Source organism: Oryzias melastigma, linkage group LG20 (genome assembly GCF_002922805.2).
Source record: "Oryzias melastigma strain HK-1 linkage group LG20, ASM292280v2, whole genome shotgun sequence".
NCBI classification, from domain to species: domain Eukaryota; kingdom Metazoa; phylum Chordata; class Actinopteri; order Beloniformes; family Adrianichthyidae; genus Oryzias; species Oryzias melastigma.
In genome coordinates this window covers 15,216,541-15,236,112 of record NC_050531.1, presented here as the reverse complement: position 1 = coordinate 15,236,112, position 19,572 = coordinate 15,216,541, and the positions used below count along the sequence as shown (strand labels likewise).

At 39.3% G+C, this 19,572-nt stretch overlaps 4 protein-coding genes across 9 annotated transcripts in view; 2 read left to right on the top strand and 2 right to left on the bottom strand.

Moving 5' to 3' along the window:
- Positions 1 to 855: 855 nt before the first annotated feature.
- Positions 856 to 4,030, bottom strand: fbxo45 (F-box protein 45). Its single transcript, XM_024280179.2, has 3 exons — positions 3,354 to 4,030; positions 1,826 to 2,182; positions 856 to 1,748 (listed from the first exon to the last, which is right to left on the bottom strand). Exons 1-3 carry the CDS (start codon positions 3,678 to 3,680, stop codon positions 1,563 to 1,565), a joined length of 870 nt encoding a protein of 289 aa, XP_024135947.1. The 5' UTR covers positions 3,681 to 4,030; the 3' UTR covers positions 856 to 1,562.
- Positions 4,031 to 4,370: 340 nt separating this feature from the next.
- fam168b (family with sequence similarity 168 member B) lies at positions 4,371 to 10,568 on the top strand. Of its 3 annotated transcripts, none has more exons than XM_024280181.2 (7): positions 4,371 to 4,516; positions 6,672 to 6,757; positions 6,841 to 6,921; positions 7,037 to 7,179; positions 7,880 to 8,078; positions 9,073 to 9,198; positions 9,279 to 10,568. In XM_024280181.2, the coding sequence occupies exons 2-6, from the start codon at positions 6,688 to 6,690 to the stop codon at positions 9,183 to 9,185; spliced, it is 606 nt and encodes a 201-aa protein (XP_024135949.1). In that variant the 5' UTR covers positions 4,371 to 4,516; positions 6,672 to 6,687; the 3' UTR covers positions 9,186 to 9,198; positions 9,279 to 10,568. The 3 variants fall into 3 exon arrangements, with proteins under 3 accessions (XP_024135949.1, XP_024135948.1, XP_036073307.1); XM_024280180.2 differs by having other exon boundaries at positions 4,372 to 4,516; positions 6,838 to 6,921; XM_036217414.1 differs by lacking the exon at positions 4,371 to 4,516 and adding an exon at positions 4,574 to 4,694 and having other exon boundaries at positions 6,838 to 6,921.
- Positions 10,569 to 10,959: 391 nt separating this feature from the next.
- rbbp8 (retinoblastoma binding protein 8) lies at positions 10,960 to 17,907 on the top strand. Of its 2 annotated transcripts, none has more exons than XM_024280101.2 (17): positions 10,960 to 11,500; positions 11,734 to 11,862; positions 12,495 to 12,537; positions 12,621 to 12,716; positions 13,177 to 13,268; positions 13,471 to 13,543; positions 14,583 to 14,746; positions 14,829 to 14,903; positions 14,981 to 15,048; positions 15,122 to 15,189; positions 15,264 to 15,598; positions 15,668 to 15,874; positions 15,933 to 16,085; positions 16,369 to 16,402; positions 16,486 to 16,573; positions 17,448 to 17,589; positions 17,668 to 17,907. In XM_024280101.2, the coding sequence occupies exons 2-17, from the start codon at positions 11,763 to 11,765 to the stop codon at positions 17,772 to 17,774; spliced, it is 1,845 nt and encodes a 614-aa protein (XP_024135869.1). In that variant the 5' UTR covers positions 10,960 to 11,500; positions 11,734 to 11,762; the 3' UTR covers positions 17,775 to 17,907. The 2 variants fall into 2 exon arrangements, with proteins under 2 accessions (XP_024135869.1, XP_024135868.1); XM_024280100.2 differs by having other exon boundaries at positions 10,963 to 11,500; positions 11,739 to 11,862; positions 17,668 to 17,906.
- A 63-nt stretch (positions 17,908 to 17,970) lies between these two features.
- The window catches only part of LOC112151278 (transmembrane protein 241), a 4,660-nt gene continuing 3,058 nt past the window's right edge, over positions 17,971 to 19,572 (bottom strand). For 2 of the 3 annotated variants that reach the window (XM_024280104.2, XM_024280106.2), the window contains exons 11-15: positions 18,919 to 18,953; positions 18,776 to 18,845; positions 18,343 to 18,436; positions 18,207 to 18,271; positions 17,971 to 18,129 (exon numbers count right to left, since the gene is read on the bottom strand). In XM_024280104.2, coding sequence (XP_024135872.1) covers positions 18,063 to 18,129; positions 18,207 to 18,271; positions 18,343 to 18,436; positions 18,776 to 18,845; positions 18,919 to 18,953 — 331 coding nt within the window. In that variant the 3' untranslated portion in view covers positions 17,971 to 18,062. The remainder of the gene's footprint in view (positions 18,130 to 18,206; positions 18,272 to 18,342; positions 18,437 to 18,775; positions 18,846 to 18,918; positions 18,954 to 19,572) is intronic. The other variant, XM_024280105.2, reaches the window with a different exon arrangement.

The window sequence follows — 19,572 nt, the reverse complement described above, 5'->3', positions numbered from 1 at the left end:
AAAAACCTTTTTCTAACTGTAATGCATGGCAGTAGAGGCATGATTATTTGGGCTGCTTTTGTTGCCACAGGTCCTGGACAACAAGGACTTTAGAATTCTAGAATGAAGCACTATTAAAAATAAAGTTACTGCTGGTTAGTCAGAGCAGAAACTAACCACCAGGTGGCTAGTTAAACATTCAAATGTCAAAATATGTTTTGAATTTAAGGTTTAACTTTATTGTGCAAGTTAATGCCTTTAATATTGATGCTGCAAGTGTTGCATCGCTAATGTTAGGTTGTGGGAGGGGCTAGCGGGAGAGCGGGTAAACAGATGGATGATGGGAAGGGGGTGGGCTTACCCAACAGTCCCGCCCACAACTCAGAGGTAAATTTCTAATTAACTATTGCTGCTCTGCAGAAACTATGTCCTAGAAAACAAAACAAGTTTTTAGATTTTGGCTAAAAACTGCATAATCATGATTAAAAGACCACTGGGAATGTTTTTGAAAAGATGATCGGATCTTTAAGAATGTCTGCGGTTTGATAACATCATATCACATTACCATGTATTCTATCTACTTATTTGTAAAAGTCGCTTTCCTTTGAATGCTAATTAGCCAAAAATTAAGCTAATATATGTCACTTTCTTCTCCACGTGTCACGATTGAATCCTTCAATAGTAGCAAAATGTACCAAATGAGCAAACACTTTTTTCAACGGCATTTAGGAAATCGAAGTTCGTTTTTCATTTATTGTTGATTTAATTAAAACGATCAAAGGAAATCAAGATCAAAGGAGCTTAAAATCAAAGAAACTTTAGATCAAAGAAGAGTAGACAGTTTTTTTCCTGAAAGTACCAAATCAACACACCAACTTTTTATAGTGGTGGCACCATATCGACTTTATTTACAGGCCTCACAACCATACAGTGTCTATAGTACCAGGATAAAACCATAAATTAAATAAAGTGAACACTACAGTAGCACGATAAAAAGGACACACATTTGCACCAATACTGAGTTCTTTAAAAAGAGGAGATGTAATAACATTTCCTCTATTTTTATCTATATAAAAATAATAATAAAATGAAAATAAAATAAAACGTATGACAATAGTTTGGCATAACTTCATTATAATGCAGTCACTGGTTATTATTCCACAGTGAGTTGTTTCATGAACGTATGGAGCAAAAAGCCGTCTATGAACAAAAACCTTTTCACTTATAATATTTAAGTAGTTGTTGTCAATAATTAGAGTAGATTTGGCTTCAATGGAGCAGGCAGAAAAACCTCAAGTGTGTGTAAAGCTGTTAGCCGGAACAGAGTGGAGTCCAGTTCTTGCTCTGTCAACCAAACGTCAGCAGCTTAACGGTAAAAGTGGAGTCAAAGACCAACCCTTTTCATGACTCTCTGCATGCACTTCTTCTCCGTGGTAGAAAACACAAGCAGTCCTCTTTGTGGATGGAGATGTTTGGAAGAAGTCGTCCTCCAGAGGTCTCAAACGGTTTGGATGATAGTGTGAAGAAAACAAAAGGTCCTGTACCTGTCTAAAGCTTACATTTGAGTATTGGAACTGCTCGGTCTAACCGTCGAGAGGTTTTCCCAGGTACACCATGGTGACCTCCGTGTTGCCGTAAACGGCAGAAACAGCCGGGAAAAGACAGGCTTTGGGAAGTCCTCGAAACGCTACTCCAAGAAACTCAAAGCCTCTCTCGAAGGCTAACGTCTTGTCATCCATGTCCAGGATCACTCGTATCCTCTCTCCAATCTGACAACAAACAAGATGTAGACGATAAGAAAATGAGGTTCAGGGAGGTGACAAATCCCCGCCGCTCCGGCTCTTACCTGGTATTTCGGCGCGTTGTTGCACTGCGGGAAGTTCCCGCTGACCTCCCCGTTATGCAGCAGGTTGTTATCGACGAGGTTCCACCCCCAGCTTTGGTCGTCGCTGCCCAGCAGAGCTACGTAACCCTGGCACTGCATCGCAGCGCGCTTTGTGGCAATGCCTATGACCGCCACCGTGCCAAGGGGGCCTTCCCACCAGATCTCCCAGGCGTGCCGCCCTTCCGAGAAGCCGATCTTTCCGCGCGCGCCGTCCGTGCTTTGGGCGATGGGGTTGCGGTGCAGCGTGAAGCCGTTCTTTTTCACGTAGACGTTGCGCGAGCAGTCGTGGGAGCTCAGCGCGTGCTGGTAGGCTTTGAGCTGCAGAGAGTGGGACGCCCGTCACAAGTGTTACAGCTCTGAAGTATTCAGAACAAATATGGCTCCATGCAGAAATGTTTGCCGATATACGATATTTTGAACACATTTCACTGCTTAAAAGAACTGGACCGATTAAGTGAAAACAGCTCACTTCCTGTTTCAACGAAATTAAGTCAATAAAGTCGCCATTTTATTGTGTGATATGGACGCCGGCATGTTGGAGTCAGACGACGTCAGCAAGGAATGATTAGTCCGAGTCATCTTTTCTGTGGCAACCACTCTAACCAATCAGAAGTGAGCTTGTTGGGAGGCCACACCCCTACCACTTTGAAAGCGGGTTCGGGAGAATCAGCCAATGAAACGTTTTGGATGTTCAACGTGAAACCATATAATTTATTGAGGCATCTGATTGACCAGTTTACTAGTTGAATAACTTGCATTACAAAAAAAAAAAAATAGGAGTCACTCAGTCCAGTTCTCGTATACAGTCAATGGGTGATACAGAAAACCAATACTGAAAATTTGTTTTTCTTTTTTGAAGATTTAGCGCTAATTATCTTTGGTTTATACAGATATTTTTTGTTTTGTTTTTAAAGATAAATATGAGTAGCACGGCCTGCAAACTCCACCACATATCACCGCTACAATACAACATACAAGTTTGGTTGACTTAAATATAAAAAAATATGTTTTATAGTCAAAGATGAACAATAAAAAAAATAAAATAAAAATAAAAAAACTTAACAGAATTTTTTACAATTATTACTTTCCCCCCATAATATACTAATATTATCCAGCATCAATACTTGTTAGCCTATAGTATATATTCTTTAAAAGTAGACTTTTAAGTATTTTTGAAGGTTTAAAACATTTTTTTTACTGCATTAAGACTTTTATTTATTTTTTTGGTAAAAAACAAGTAATTTAACAATGAGTAAAAACAATAAATTATTTTTCTCCTAATGTTGTCTGGTTACACATGGATAATTAGAATAAAATGTCATTTTTTTGTTTTGACATTTATTTAATTTGAGTAAATGTTTGTTGAAAACTACCTCATCAAGTGTTTATTAGCCACAATGGTATGTTAGCTTAGCATGCTAGTCTTTTCGTCCTTTGGCGGGATTTTGTGTGATTGACAGCGCCGGACTGTCATGGTAGGTTTACCTACTTTCCCCTTGTAGGTGGGCAGGTTACACAGGATGTCAGACCGCAGAGCCTCATCGCCGAGATTCCGGGTGCAGAGGCTGCGCCACACCTCACTGTTTTCGTCCGCCAGGACATTGTTCCAGTGCCAGCAGACCAACGAACAGTTCATCAAGTCCGCCAGTTCCAAATAGGAGAAAATGTGCTCCAGCACTCGAGCCCGTAGCCTCCCGGCCACCCCCGCTCCTCCCGCGGACGCGGCACTGTAGGTAGAGCCGGCGGAGCTGCAACTGGCTGCCCCTGCTGCGCCCAAACACGGGGAGCCTCCTACCCCGCCGGCCGCTCCAGACATTTGTGCCGCTGCCTCTCACCGACGATAGAAGCCGAACGAAGAGTTTCACCTTACACCGCCGGATAACTTCAATAATTTATTTAATCTGTAACATTTTTATTTCTATAAATCGTCTTTTAGGTCGCATTTCAATCATAACAGTATGGACTCTTCCCACTTCAATGGCTGAATGGAGACGATGCGTCAAGGTCCTGGAAGATTAAGAAAAAAAAATGAGTGCGTTCTTCCGAAAGAAAATACTAAAATCTATTTTTGAAAACATTTCACTCTCAAAATGTCTTATTAAATTATCTACGTTGTGTCTAAAAATATTTATTTTATCTAACTAGGAGCTTGAACCATCTTTGTTTTGTAATCTGCAAAGACCATATAGCAGCCATGATAATTCAGATCGCAACGATTTAGCAGGGTTACAAAATTGAACGTTACGTCGTTGTAGTTGCACAGTGACTGTGTTACACTATAAAATTTATTTATATTTTGCTACATATATATTGTTTATATGTGTTATGTAAATTAAAAATAAAAATAACAAAATAAATAACATGTGTCGCACAATTAATATACATGACTTTACATTTTAAGTTGAATTATTTTCGAATATTTTTTGTGATGTACAATAAAAATAAAAAATTACAAAAAACATATATGTTATTAAAAATATATATATTAAAAAATGTGTTTAGGAATGAACGTCACGTGACAACACGGAAGTGACGCGGGGTGCTCAAAAGAGTTAAGCAAAGCATCTGGGAACAAAACATCAGCTAGCTGCAGCTTCATTTAACAGCACGGACACAGAAGACAGTGCGGGCGGACGGTCAAGACACATAACAGTAAGTTTTTCCGGGTATTTACAACATCCGTGACACTTGCGGGTTATCCGCGGAGATGGGACAGGCGTCACAGCTGTCTGGCTGCCTGCCTCCTGTGCAGCGCGGCCTGTTGACAAGCTTGTCCCCCCCCATCTGCGTGCTGTCCGGGGACACTGGAGTGGTTTGCGCCGTCCGACAGGTGATTCTTTTTTCCCATTCTTCGGTAATTTGCGTGGATCCAAAACAACCCGCAAATTTGCAAAACGCATCCAGGTCGGCGTAGGTGTTGCAGTGTCTGCTGCAGCTGGCTAAGCTAGCTCATTATAACAAAGCCCCGCTGTGTTCACCTTTCCAAATTCTTCTACTTACAGGTGCCATCTTTATTTCTACAGGCGGCATTCCTAAAGTCACCTTTAAGAATACACACAACAAAAATATATATAAATACATATTTAAAATAGACAAGCTAATATTAAACCATCACTTTTCACCCAAAAAATAATTTACCCAAATCAACTGTATTGCTATTATTTTTTCTCTATGAAAGAACATAATAATTAATAAAAGCCCTGGCAAATTACTAGACGGTTATAAATTGGTAATATGGTTTAGAATTGAGATATATATTTTTCTATATGCTCCCATAAATTTGGGATGCCTAAAATATCAAATTTTAGAGTCACACATCAAAAAGAAGAGGATATTTTAAAGTTTACTTAATATTTTTAAGCAAACGTTTTCAATGTCATAGTGAAAATTGTAATATTTAAATAGTAAAAAACTATTTTTTTTTGGGTATTTTGTAAACTAAAATATCATATTTGGAAATGGATGTAATTGTGTTTTTAATAATCGCCACTAGAGGGCAGTATCAAGCTCTGCACTAAGTGATGCTGAATTTCAGTGAAAACAACAAAAGAAGAGGCATAACTTCACACTTTGACTGTAAAATAATGCAGTTTATAAGCAGACATGTCACATATTAATTCAAAAGTGCATATGACACTTTTATTTATTTATAGGTTAGTTGTTTGAGAGTGTGCTGAGATAAAACAACTAGGAATAGATGGTGTTTGCTTAAAAAAGGGTCAAACTTGTTCTATTTTTCTGCATTTTCTATTTTGTTTTAAACCCGTAGCACGTTTTAGAAGGCATTTAAATTTTTTGTGCTTTGCAAAAAGACCTAAAATGTTATTTACAGACCCACTCTGGTCATCTTTTGAGCTATTAAAAATTGTTAGTGATTTTAAAATCGTGATTAGGTTGATAGTAAGCAACAAAAAAAAAGCTATCTTGTTTTCTAGGAGATCGTTTCTGCATAGCGACAGTATTTCAGTAGAAATTTGCCTCTGAGTTGTTTGCACCCCCAAGTGAGTTTGTGGTCCAGGGAGTGTATTTTCTACATCACAAATGATCTTTTTTCAAACAGCATATAGGTCCTCCATCGTCATAAAAATGCCACAATAACATGTTAAAAACCCAATTTTCATTGGAGTGGCTCTTTAAAAAAATGGTAAGTAAAATGAACAATCCGTGGTATTTGACGAAGAACAATAAATGCCTTTAATACTTCAATTTATTTATGCTTCAAAGCTTTATTTCTTCTAATGTTTCTTCTATTGCTGCTTCCTGTCATTTAAGCATTTACCACATTTGACTTTCTGAGTCATTTTAAACTGAACTAAACTTCCTCTATGTCTTCCGGTGGCTCTCTTATCAGATAAACAATATATTTTCATTTTATTTTCAGAAAATAAAGTGCATGTTTGCTTTAAAAAGTTTTTTTTTTAAATAGCCTTAACTCTTAAAGTTTTGCTTTATTCAAATGTAAGGGTGCAGAAAAATCAAATCCAAAACTTCAAAATATTTTCTTGTTTTGAATATTACAAAAAAATATTTTTAATACAGTTTTTATACAACAAAACCATAATAATCTGAAACAAAACGCTTCATTTTTAGGGGTTTATAGTATCTGCTAATAAAGATAAATATTTAAGTAGATGTCAACATTTCAGTTAGTTTTTCTTTATTTTTAAATCCCAATAATTGTGTTTGTTGCACTTTTTTGGAAATGAGTCCTTCTGTTTGATGTGGATTCAGATCAGATTTCATCCTCACGTCTCGTTTTCATTCGTCTTTCTGGTTTTTTTTATTTATTTATTTTTTTTATTCACAGCATCTGCAAAACGAACATGAATCCAGTCTACAGCCCTACACCCACGGGGGTCCCCTTCACCAACACTAAGGGTTTAGGCTATCCAGGTCAGTTCACACATTTCCTCTTGAGGTTTTTTGAAGTAGTTTGAAGAAGTTTAGGACAATCTTTGCTCGTCTGATTTCAGCAGCTGGATTCCCTGTTGGCTACGCCGCCGCCCCGGCCTACACCCCCAGTGTTTATGCGGGGGCCAACCCGGCCTTTCAGAGCAGTAAGAATGACGCCCGCCTGAGACGTTACCGTGTTTAACCCTTCAAAACCGGAGCACCAATGTTTATGTTCTTTGATTTACTGTAATAACAGCACGGCCTGTCCATGTTCTCCAGGTTACGCTCCTGGCACTCCCTTCAAAATGTCCTGCTCTCCCAACACGGGGACCGTCCCACCGTACTCCTCCTCACCGAACCCGTACCCCGCTGCTGTCTACCCGGTCCGGAGCACCTATGCCCAACAGAACCCCTATGCACAGGTCAGTGGGACAGGCTTATCACCGGGACAAGTTTATTGTTTTTTTGCTTTTTTTAAATAAAAATCAGTCTTAATGTTTTTATTTTTATTTTTTGTGACTAAATTTTTTAATAGTTTAAAAAGAAAACATCAAAGCAAAACACTTTGTAGTTTTTTGCCCACTGTAAACTCCTAAAAAGTATTTATTTCTGTTGTTTAGATGGATCATTTTACTCTAAAATAATCAAAGTTCCCCTTTTTTTCCCCCAAAAATATTCCCCTACGATGAACCGAGCTGGCTCCAAAAGTTACTTTTTTTAAATGCGCTTCAATCTGGAAGTTTACATTCACTGCAATATAAAACTGAACATTTATAACAGAAATATGTTAATTACTTATAAAAAAAATTTCACAATTTCGTGACTTTTTTTCCCATAGTTGGCTGGCCTTAATCTCAAAAGTGGGTGTGGCCTTTTGATCTACAAAAAAGCAAGCCAATTGGTCATGTGACCACAGGTTTCTTATAAACCTTTTAATGTTATTTATATATATATATAAAACTTTTCTTACATAGCAAATGTTCATTAAAAAGCATCAATTCAAATAACAAAAAACAGACAAATAAATACCTTTTCTTTTTCACAGTTTTTGTTTGAAGTTTCCAAACGGTTTAAACCAATCACAGTGTGTTTCCTCCTCTGAATCTTGACTGTCTGATCCAGGCGTTAATACCGTCACAGCAACAGGGCACCTACTACACGCAGCCTCTATACGCTGCGCCGCCACATGTCATCCACCACACGACGGTGGTCCAGCCCAACGGGATGCCTGCAGCGGTCTACGCCCCTCCCATCCCTCCCTCCCGCCCCAACGGCGTTACCATGGGGATGGTGGCTGGCACGACCATGGCCATGTCAGCCGGTGAGAGGATGGAGCGACTCATTGTGGTAATATGTGGGTTGGCCGTGGTGCAGCGGTAAGGCGGTCGACCTTTGATCGGAAGATTGCAGGTTTGATTTCCGCCCTGTACGGAGATGTGTTGGACTGTAAAGCCAAAGTAAGTAAAGTGAAAGTAAAAGAGAACCGGATAGAGCAGGTGTGATGTCACCCATAGAATATGGCTTACTTCCAACTAAATGAAGCCCATTTTGTAGTAATTTTTACGCACTTTGGACGTCGTCATGTTGGAGTCAGGCGACGTCGGTAAGCAGTGATCGGTCCGAGTCGGGTTAAGTCGACGTTTCTATGGCAACCACTGTCACCTATCAGGAGTACAACAAACTACAATTAGCAAGTGCAAGTAAAAAAAAAGTAAAAGCCTTCTAAGATGGTGGAAAAGTGCTATACAAGTAAACACCATTTACTGTTGAAAGTATAAGAGAACTGGACAGAGCAGGTGTGATGTCATCCATAGAAAATGACTTAAAACCAAATGAGGCCAATTTTGTCACATTTGTCATGTTTACGCAATATGAACAACACAATAACATCAAACATAAAAAAACACAACATGAAACTGTGCGACAAAATAATATGAAACGCTGCAACACGACAACGCGAAACGCTGCAACACGACAACGCGAAACGCTGCAACACGACAACGCGAAACGCTGCAACACGAAACGCTGTCAGACAAAAACATGAAACAATGCAACACAAAAGCATGAGACAATGCAACACAACAACACAAAACAATGCTAAACTTCCACATCAAACACTGCAAGAACAAGGAAAAAAAAAGTAGTCTCTGGAATTTTGACTCCTTGGAACCAGCAGAACATAGGGGGAGGAGTCACTGAGTCCAGTTCTCATTTATAGTCAATAGTCATGACACTAACTTTTGATGCAAACGAAGGCGGCTCCTGGATCTGCTCCATCCGTCTCCGCCTCTCCTAACCAAAGTTCCCTTTTCCAGGAACCCTGCTGACGACCCCATCCCCTGCTCCCGTCGCCCCACACGCCGTCTCGATGCCCACATACCGGGCCCCCGGCACGGCCAGCTACAGCTACGTGCCCCCGCAGTGGTGAAAAAGCTCGCCACGTGAGTACGAAGCCTTCCAAATAAAAAATAAAGGTGGAGCAGAACTCCCGTCTTCACCTGCTTTTCGTCCTTCCCTGCAGGTCAGCCGACGGTAGATATGCATTCACACTCGACTTCAGTGTTTCCTGCTCTTGGTGGCGACCTGCCAAGCAGCGTCTGCAACCAGTTACTCTTCTTCCAGCATAATGTGAATTTAAAACCCAACTATGTAGAAAGAGGTCTATTTGGATAGGGAGGTGGACGAAGAATAGGTCCACCCCCACCTCTTTAACGGCATAAGGCTGCATTCCACCACCCCTCTTCCTCCCTCCAGCGCCAGCACCTCCACAGCCTGCTGCATATCTCACATAAAACTGCAACGCCTCCATGCAAACTTTATTATTATTATTATTTTTGTGGACTGGTTTTTATAGCTTAAACTGTTGGAAAGGGAGTTTATAATTTTGTTTTAGGGGTTTACCTGTTGAATGCATGTGTGTAATTATAGATATATGAAGTAACGCTAGCTCAATCTACCTGCTGTGACAGATGCAAATCAACTAATGTCCAAAAAAAACGAAAAAATATAAAGGTAGAAGTAATATTCCGCAACGCTAAATCACCACATTTTTAAATGTGAACGAAGCAAAAGTAGGTCGTGTGTAACCGAGCTCAGACCAAACCATTTTTTTTTAGTTTTTTCCAAGTGTTGCCGTGTTTTCCCGTCTTATCGTTTATGTATTTTAGGAAAAAGATGGGAGGTTGTTGTGCCTCTTACTGATTCATTATTTCTTTTTTTAATTTTCCCGCCCTCTTCTACGTTTTTTTTTTTTTTCTAAAAGAGTCCCCTGAAGCAGCTCCTCATCAGATGTTGGCGGTAAAACTGTCTTGAGGGAGGAAAGGATTTCCACCCATCTGAAAAAACGAAAGAAAAAAAAAAAAAAAGGTTTTGTGTGTACTGTATATGAAAGTGTCTTAAACTATAAACAATAAAAGGAAAAAAATGGTGCCATAACGTGAGATGTGCTTAGACTTCTTTTATTTAGACTCGGTGTCACTGTAGTGTTCTCGGGCAGCTCTGGCATCCTGGAAATCACTGCTAACGTCATAAACGTAGGGAAAACCTTCAACTCTGATTGTGAATAGCACTACTGAATGAAGGCACTAAGTCAACCAAACTGTTTCAAATATTTTATCTTTTGACTTTGCCCGCTGTTTTACCTCAAAAAGGCTCCTCCACCCCCCATCACTCTTTCAGACATGCTTCTCTCTGTTGCCTCGGTCACCTCAGTTAATGATCTGTTTTGTAAATGTTATTTTTTTGTGATTTTGGTTCATGTTTTGTACTTTAAAGAAAGACCAAAAATAAAAACAAATATAAGTATAATCAATCTTTTGTAGTTTGTATTTTATTTCTAGTTTTTTTTACACCTAAGCTTGATGAGGAACTTATGGAAAGTAGGTTTGCTGCGTAGGACGACAACAACCCCACATCAGGACCACTACCTCCTCCTGTGTGCAAGGAGAAACACAAATGCTGGGCCTTGTGTGGTTGGAGTGAGTCAGCAGTTTCTGCCAGACGATTGATGGGACGGACTGATCCGCTTGTTCCCCAGATCTGAATTCAATTGAGCAGATATGGGACATCGAACTCCAGGTTGCATCGCAGACTGTCCAGGAGGAGGTGATCATCAGAAGCACACCACGGCCTTGGAGGAAGTCAAACAGGCACGCGGAGGCCACACCCACTACTGAGCCTCATTTTGACTTGTTTCAGAAACATTCCATTTAAGAATCATAAAAAAGTGTTTAAAAATCAGTTAAAACACCTTAGTAAAATTATCTGAACCCCATCAAGTTACAACAATATAATAATAATGTGCTTTTTATATTTAGTAATAAATAAAAACAAGCAAAATTGATTTAGATTAATCTTCACCCAAAAATTTACTTTACTTGAATTTTTCTTCTGAATGTTGTTGGTGAAAATGTGTCTATATATTCATTTGAGTATTTAAAAATAAAATAAAAAAAATAACCACATACACCAGACAGGAATAGTCCTTTAATAATAGAACTAAAAAAATAAAAAAAATCCAAATATAACAAGCCTGACTTTTTTTAGTGCACAACCACTCTTTAAACAGCAGAGGGCGCTCGATCTACCAGTCTGCTACACTCTCTGGGCCACAAAGAAGAATTCCCAGCATGCACTTCGGCGCGCTAATTTCAAGAATGGGAGATAAAAGTCAGAAGCTGCATTCATGAAGGAGCAATTCTAGGCGTTTTGTTGTCGACTACTGCCGTTTTTCATCGTGTTTTAGTAAGTTTTTTTTTTTTTTTCAAAGCTTCGTTTAATCTCATGGTGTTGCTTAGAACCAAAACAAGCCGTTTAAAGGAGAGAAAAAAAAGAACAACTTCTACTAAAACTTCTACTAAACCCGGATGAATAATCATTGTTTTCTATGTATTTATGAATCCTTATGTTATATAAGATAACATGGTGTTTAATAGTCTTAATAAATCAATACGTTCTAAATTATGATTGTTTTATAATGCAGGCTGTTTGTGGAGATGAATGAAAGATGAGTGGATCAGGTGACAGCAGTGGGACAATCAAAGTAGCGGATTCCTTTGAGGATTTGTGGAGACAGCTGGGGGAGTGTCACCATCACGTGATTGGAGGTAAACCACTTCTGATCATCAAACTGAGAGTGTATTAGCAGGACACTGAAAAACAACAGAATGAATCAGGAAAAAGGTGCATAAAAACACAAGAGGTAAAAAAATTTAAAGAGCATAGTGGAGATCCGAGGCTTCCACCGGTCATGACGTCATCAACATGAGCCTGTACACCTGGAATCTCCTGAGAAGATCTGGATTTTTTTTTTAATGAAGAGAAAAAAAAAACATTACAATTGCTTTTCAGTGGTATAACAATAATTCCCCCCTAATTTCCAACATAAATACTTGTTAGTGTACGCACACTTGTATACATTTTAACTGTAATTTGGCAATAATGTACACCAAGTGTCTAAAGTTGTAACAAAAGTGTTGCTCACAAGTGGTCAGAGTTTACAGAAGGTCAAACTGAAACACAAAAAGCCAGAATTGAAGTAAAAGATAACGACTAAGCGGCAAAGAGTAATGTTTATTATATGGGTATATAGAATATGGGTTGTTGCATTCACTTAATGGCATAAAAATTGGTAATAATTGGAATTTGCTACTGAAAGCATTACATGAGATTTAATTATTTATTGCAGAAACTCTGAAATAATAATAAGTATAATAATAAAAAGCCATTTGTTTCCTAGAACTGGAGTCAAAGGTGAGCCGTCTGAAAAAGGACCGCTGCCTGTAAGTACTGAAGGACTCTAATTTGAAGAAACACTAATAATCAGTTAAGGAATGTCCGTCAAAGTGGCTTTTATCCGTTGCAGAGACGCTCAGAGACTCGAGGTGTTTTACAACCGAAACCAGCAGCTGAAGGAGGAGAACAAAACTCTGCATGACACCATCAACCTCCTAGAGGAAAGGTAACTTCCTCCAGGGTTTGCCACAAGCTCTCAGCTCTGCTCCATTCTGATGCATCCACTTGCAGACAAATAGATCCTTGAACGTCTTTGTTTTCCTCGTTTGAGCTGGTATCTGCCTCAAAACTGTCCGGCTGGATAGCTCAGTTATTGCAAATTTTTGTTGCACCAGTAATGTTAAGTTGGGGTTGTGAGGGGCTGTAAACTAGTAGTGTAAACAAGTGGATGATGGGAAGTAGTTGCGGGCTTACATTGTGGCAACAGGCTCACAACTCAGAAGAGAATTTCCAATTGATTTTGGTTAACATTGGCATAATCAGAATTTAACAACATATTAAAAGTGGGAGTGGGACTTTAAGTTCTGTCATCTTCTTCAATCAACATGGGGCACTCACGTCTGGGTGTGCTCACCATAGGGGAGTCGTTTGATAAATGAATCAGTATTTTTGTCATTTGTTTTCAGGCTCCGAGCAGGAGAGTGTGATCGTTGTGTCGTTTTGGAGGAAAAGCTGAAGAGCAGTCTGGATCAGAATCTCCGACTTCTCAATGAGCTGAGTGAGTCTGAATCCCAGAGTGACCTCTGCATCCCGCCACACTTTCTATTTGCATAAAGTATGCATGCATGGATGAGCTTTAAAAAAATAAAAGAGGATGTGGGAGGTGGATCTGTTTTCAGTTGCAGCCAATCTTTTCTTGGGGGGAGACGGCTGTTCTTTCCTTGGATGAAACAGTGATACATTTCTAACTTTTAATTCAGGAATCGAGAGAAACGACCTGCAGGATGAAAACGGGAAACTCCGTGCCGAGATACAAAAGCTGAAAGCTTCTTGGTGAGTTGTCATTCTGGCCTGCAGAACGAGCATTGGAGCAGATTGTTTTAGCAAGTCTTCTTTCTTACTGCAGCTTTGAATGATCATTTTTCCTCCACCATGCATTCATAATTTGCACACAACTAGTACCTAATGAACATGAATTTTTGGTGACATCAAGGTGGAAAAAACTGTAAGGAAAAAAATGAATGGGGCCAAAATCTCTTATTGGGCTCAAAAAATAAAAAAAAAAGTCCAAAATCCACTAACGAAGACAAAACACACGTTAGGTAGGAATATCAGATGGAAGTTTTCTAAATTTATGGGATGGCCTCATAGTAGCCATTTTGACACAAAGGAAGAAAAAACTTTAGTTTAAGGGGGCTTCCAGAAATTTCACATACATGTCAAAAACTTAAACTTAAGCTTAAACTTAAAGTTTTGATCTAGTAACTCATTAAGCATCCCTGAGAATCTACGATTGAGGCAAGCCTGCAAAAGAGGGGTTTCCCCGTTTCTAACGTATTATTTATTGGAATACTGTGAAAATATAATACATGAATCGTTGATATAAGCTGAACAATTTAACATATTGTCTAAATATATCAGGAAAGTGAGTGTTGTTAATAAAAAACCTCTGTTACTAAGGTAATCCATAAATGTACTTGGACCGATTCTTGTAAAAATGGCACATTTATGTTAAACACCACTAGGCAACCAAAAAATAAAATGGTTGCTATGGAGATAAAACTAACATAAAGATGCCCTTTTGAAAAAAAAAAAGATTTTATTATTTTTTGCGTGTAGCTCTGAACAGGGTGGGAGGGGCAAAGAGGGGGTGAGGGGCGTATGGCAGCTGCTCAGTCAGTGGGGCAGGTAGTGTCTGCAGGGGATACGATGCCTTTAATTTATTTTAATTGTAGAACCTAAATTTTAAAAATAGTTTTTTCAATATATTTTTTACAGAATGTTTGGTTTCCAAACATCATGTAGCTTGATTGACTCTGCGTTAGAATCTGAACCTCGGTTTCTGTCCCCCTGACATGTCGTCTCCCATCAGTTCCTCTTCAGATCAGGACGCCGGCTTCATCCCCGACTCGCCTGTCCTACCCAGCTCCCTGCCCCCCGCCAACAAGCTGAGGAAGCGCAAACAAGTCGACCAGCAGAAACACGTCCGTTACGAGGAGAAGCCCATTCCCCACCCCCACAAGTCCCTCCTGTGTGGTTAGTTTAAGCGCTCCCTGGTTTCATTAACCCTCCACTGAGTTACCTGAAGCTCTAACTTGTTGTACTTCACTATCTAAAGAACCTGCAGAGAATGCTGGGAAAGCTGAAGTGCTGGTGCCGAACACTTGCGAGCTGGACACACCTCAGATCGCAGGTACGACTTCACCATCTGGAAGAGCTTCAGAAGCAAATCTTCACCTTTTCCATAAACTTATTTCACATCTCATTTAGACGATGAAGATGATGGAGAGGCGATCGCAGAAACGTGCGCCTTTCTGCCTGTTGGTAAACATCCTGTGGTAAGAACTGAACATAAACAGACACGGTGGAATCTTAATGCAGACTTATTTTTTTAATTGAATCATTCCTCAGAAAAATCAGTTTCCTCCAAATCAGCAAAGTTCCTCAAAACCCCTCTTGAAACACAATGTGTGTATAAAGTAAGTACAGAGGGCGGGGCACATTTAATGTCCTTCAGAGCGGCTGGTGTAAACTTCTATTTTCTTTCTTTAAGGCCTCAGTGCTTCTCTTCATCCACCCGGATCCGCAGTCCAGACTCCACCACCAAGAAGTCTCCGTCTTTTCTGCCGCACGCCAAACGCTTCGCAGATGACGTCTCTGATTGCAGGCTGACGAAGGAGGAGAAGAGGGAGGAGCTGATGGACGACAGCGGAGATAAACGCCAGGAGGGGGCGGCCTTACAGGTTCAGCCTTCTGACGGTGGCGCCTCCGGCCTAAAGCCCCCCTCCTCTCCTGCTTTTCGAGTTCCCCTCAGCGTGACTAAAGGAGATGGAGGCGCCAAGAAGAGAACTTTGAATGTTTCACGCGGCCAGCCTGGAGCCAAAGAATGTGAGTTATTTACAGCATGAATACATTTTTTATTTTTTTATTTTAAACGGTTGTTACTGCCGTTACCAGGCAGGACGCTCTCCGTGGAGCCGGCATGGAGCATCGACCCCGCCCTCGCTCTGTCCTTATGTGACGGCGAGCTGGACGGAGATGAGGTCGAGTTGGAGGAAAAGCAGCACGGCGGCGAGCTGATGGACACGGACTGCACATGGGTCAGCCACAGCATGCTTCAGCGCCCGGGACCGATCAGCCAGGACAGCAGAGACATCAAGCCAGGTAGTTATGGACTTTTAATCAATACATTTGACATAAATTAAAGATAATTCTCTTAAAGGTTTAGGCGCGAAGGCGGTGGACAGTTTGGATGTGATGTTTGACACCACGGCGTATGGCGAGTACCAGTCATACAGCAACTTGCCTTTAAATCATGAAGAGGAGGATGATGATGGTGATGAAGAAGAGGAGAAACACTATGAGGACAACAGTGGTGAGCATTTATATTTAACAATTAAACAAAAAATCTTTAACTTACTATAACTTTTCAACCGTTAACACAATCAATGTAATTCCAGTAGATTTTGAAGGAGAAAAGCGGCGGGAACGCCGCTTTTCTCCTTCAAAATCTACTGGAATTACGTTGATCGTGTAACAATTAATAAGATACAGTAAATTAAATAACATAAATACTGTAGCTATGATGTTAAAGGGTTAAGAAACAACATTTGACCTTAATTTTATGTCTAAATTGTTCATTTCGTCCCTCAATCTAGAACCAGGTTCTCCTGCACGTCCAAATAAAGCCCAGTAAGACACATCTTTAATTCTATTTTATTTTTTTAAATCCTCAATACTTTCTCAGTTCAAAAAGTGACTGCTTTCTCCTCTAGGCACCCAGCGTTTGCACACGTGGCTGTGGTTCGTAAGAAAGACGAGAGGAGGAAACTGAAGGGCACCACCTGCAAAGAGTGTGAGATTGTGAGTATTCTGAGATGAAAATGGGTTTAATTTGACCTTTGACCTCTCTGCAAAGGTCACATTCCTGTCGAATAACCCTAAAAAACAAACACAAAATTATAGTTTCACCAAAACTACTTATATTAATGTATAATTATGTAATTCCAACCAACTAACTCTTTATTTTGTTTGACTAAAAGTTTAAAATTAAAGGAAATTGTTTCTGTTAAAGTATAAGAATTTGTTTATAGATTAAAACATAATTTAGTTAAAAATATATAGAAACTATAATTTAAGAGGTCTTTTTTACTTCTTTATTTTTAACAAACGTCTAAAAAGTAAATGTATAAATGATTACCAAACACTTCTGTAAAATAATTTGATTTACTTGTAATAATTTGTAAAATTAATGGACTATTATATATGAATCTCATAGGCTTCTGCCTATTCTATTTTTATTGGTTGTTTGTATATACTGTAGTTTTTTTGTAAATCATGAAAATGGTAAACTAAACCAATAAACTTAAACTATTATTTTTGTGTTTCTATAGTTCCTTGCCACATCCTGAGAGTCATAGGAGGCTCCCAGATTTAACTTGTTTTTTGTTTTTCTCCAAACAATCACAGTTTGAAGATAGTTGAGCATAAGTACACGGCTGAAATGTGTGTTTTATTTACATATTTGGCTTAAAAAAATCTGAATTTCTGATTCAGCTTCAAGATGTGGGAGGAGCTTAAGCTAAATATGCCAATTCAAAAATAGAACTTATCAATTGAATAAATGTATGAACAAATATTGGAATATAGAAGTAGAAAAATATGTAAACACTTTAACTAGTGGCAAATAACCAATTTTTTAAATGTGCTTTAGTCTTCGTATAATCGTCTGTTACAGTATTACGCTCATCTGCCGGAGGAGGAAAAACAGAAAAAGCTCTCTGCTTGCTCCAGACATCGCTACCTCTACATCCCTCCATGTACTCCTGAAAACTTCTGGGAAGTGGGGTTCCCGTCAACTCAAACCTGCATTGACAGAGGTGAGTGAATGTTTTACTTGAGTTAAGCTTCAACATGTCTAGAAAAGTCTTTTTTTTCATTTTGTTGGTTGTTTTTAGGCTATATCAAAGAACAGAACAGTCCTCCAGGGCGAATGAAGAGAAGACAACCTTTAAACGCCTTATTCACCCCAAAGAAAAAGGAGCAGAGCTTAAAATCCACTTGATTTTTGTGGTTTCAACTCATTTAGGAGCTCATGAAGGATGTAGAACTGGACTTTTTGTTTGCTCCTAGCTGCACAACCCCAACCCTCCTGTGATTTTTCTGTGATCTATGTTTAAAAAAAATAAAATGTATGAGATATGAAAGAGTCTTTCCATCAACAAATTTCACCAGAATGTGATCTGAAAACAAAAACAATCAACCGTTATAGTAAATTCCATGTGAGGTTTTATTTATGAAAATACATAAGAAATTGAACAGTTTTATTTGGTCAGAAGAGCAGAATGTGGAATCATCCCGCCTGAGAATCTCTGTCGGAAAACACCAGCAGGGCCTCGCCAGCCAGACTGATGAGCACGCTGTCACAAAGAAAAAGAAAAAGCAGTTAAAAGTAGGACATTTTGCTCAAAGAGTTAAATGTCAAATAGATACTTGCCACACAAAAGACGGGGCGTTGACGTTCACGCTGAACATGAATGGGGAGAGGGACATGGTAGTAACCTGTGACAGCAGGATCAAAGGGGAAAAATGCTTTCTGATGTTTAAAATTTAAAGAGTTTATTATTTTTTACCTTGGATATGAAGATCCAGATCCCAAGATGCTCACTGGAAAGGCCTCGTTTTAGTTTGACAGTAACCAGCAGCAACAGGAAACCAAGCAGAGCGCTGTATAGAGACAAACCCGACGTCTGACCTCTCAGTAAATCCATCGACGCACAGGAATGCTATACAGGCTAAAGGAACACTCTGACCATTGACTGTATGCAGAGGACTGGACTGAGTGACACCCCACCCCATGATCCAAATATTAAGTACCCCCTGGCTCCAAGAAGCCAAAGTCCCAAAGACTTCTATAGAGAACTAAGCAGCTATTAGTCATTCTATTTCTCAGAATAACCTGATCATTTTAAAAAACATGTTCTTGCTAATCCTAATTATTTTTCTTTATTGCAATTTATTTGGCCAATCAATAAAAGTATGTGATTTCACGTTGAAAAACCTCACCTGGCGCTGCATCCGCAGTGGAACACTCCGGAATGAAGAGAGGGAAACTCTAAGGCACCTGTTAGGTCACCTGTAGAGGAAGCAAAAAGGGTTAAACCGACATGCCTGTTTGAAGTTGGCATTGTGGGGGTGGTGGGGGGTACCTGTAGGATGAGCGGCGAGCGCCAGCAGCAGGACACTGTTTTTACAAAAAGGACAACCAATCAGTGAGGAGTGAAAGTAAACATGTAACAGATAGTTCTGGAATAATGTCCAGATCTTTTCTCTTTTGGAAAAAAAAACAGAGAAATTTGATAAGTTGTGTGCGGGACTTGTGTCTTGGAGTAAGCCTTCACTTATTTCCCATCATCCTTTTATTTATAAGCTCTCCCGCTAGCTTACCGCCCCTCACAACCCCAAACTAACATTAGTTATACAACAAAAAAAAACAATAAACGTAACCTTCTTTATACATAACCACCAAAAAAATATCATAAGAACATGTAAAAAATACCAAAAACATTTTTTTTTTTAATCAAAGTTGTTCATTCGCATCATAATTTTGGGCTGCTGTTCATTTGTGAAAAAGAAGGTGGAGCTTTTTTTGCAACCACTTTTTAAATAACTTTCCTCACAATTGGTGTTTTTTGATTTTACAAAAAAAATTGTTTTTGATGACCAACATTCAATCAAAGACAGAGTGCTTTGATGTTGCTACAACACACACAACAAACATAAATGCCACTCTTTCATTAATTGGAGGTACATTTATGCAAAGTAACACCTGTGATGAGAAGAAGTATTATTCTACAACTCTG

Coding starts and splice junctions, on each gene's coding strand:
- rbbp8 (XM_024280101.2), top strand. CDS start 11,763: ATGAGTGGATCAGGTGACAGCAGTGGGACAATCAAAGTAGCGGATTCC. Junction 14,747..14,828: donor CCACAAGTCCCTCCTGTGTG/GTTAGTTTAAGC, acceptor CACTATCTAAAG/AACCTGCAGAGAATGCTGGG. Junction 15,190..15,263: donor AAACACAATGTGTGTATAAA/GTAAGTACAGAG, acceptor TCTTTCTTTAAG/GCCTCAGTGCTTCTCTTCAT.
- fam168b (XM_024280180.2), top strand. CDS start 6,688: ATGAATCCAGTCTACAGCCCTACACCCACGGGGGTCCCCTTCACCAAC. Junction 6,758..6,837: donor TAAGGGTTTAGGCTATCCAG/GTCAGTTCACAC, acceptor GTCTGATTTCAG/CAGCTGGATTCCCTGTTGGC. Junction 6,922..7,036: donor CAACCCGGCCTTTCAGAGCA/GTAAGAATGACG, acceptor CATGTTCTCCAG/GTTACGCTCCTGGCACTCCC.
- fbxo45 (XM_024280179.2), bottom strand. CDS start 3,680: ATGTCTGGAGCGGCCGGCGGGGTAGGAGGCTCCCCGTGTTTGGGCGCA. Junction 2,183..3,353: donor TGCCCACCTACAAGGGGAAA/GTAGGTAAACCT, acceptor CACTCTCTGCAG/CTCAAAGCCTACCAGCACGC. Junction 1,749..1,825: donor ACAACGCGCCGAAATACCAG/GTAAGAGCCGGA, acceptor GTTTGTTGTCAG/ATTGGAGAGAGGATACGAGT.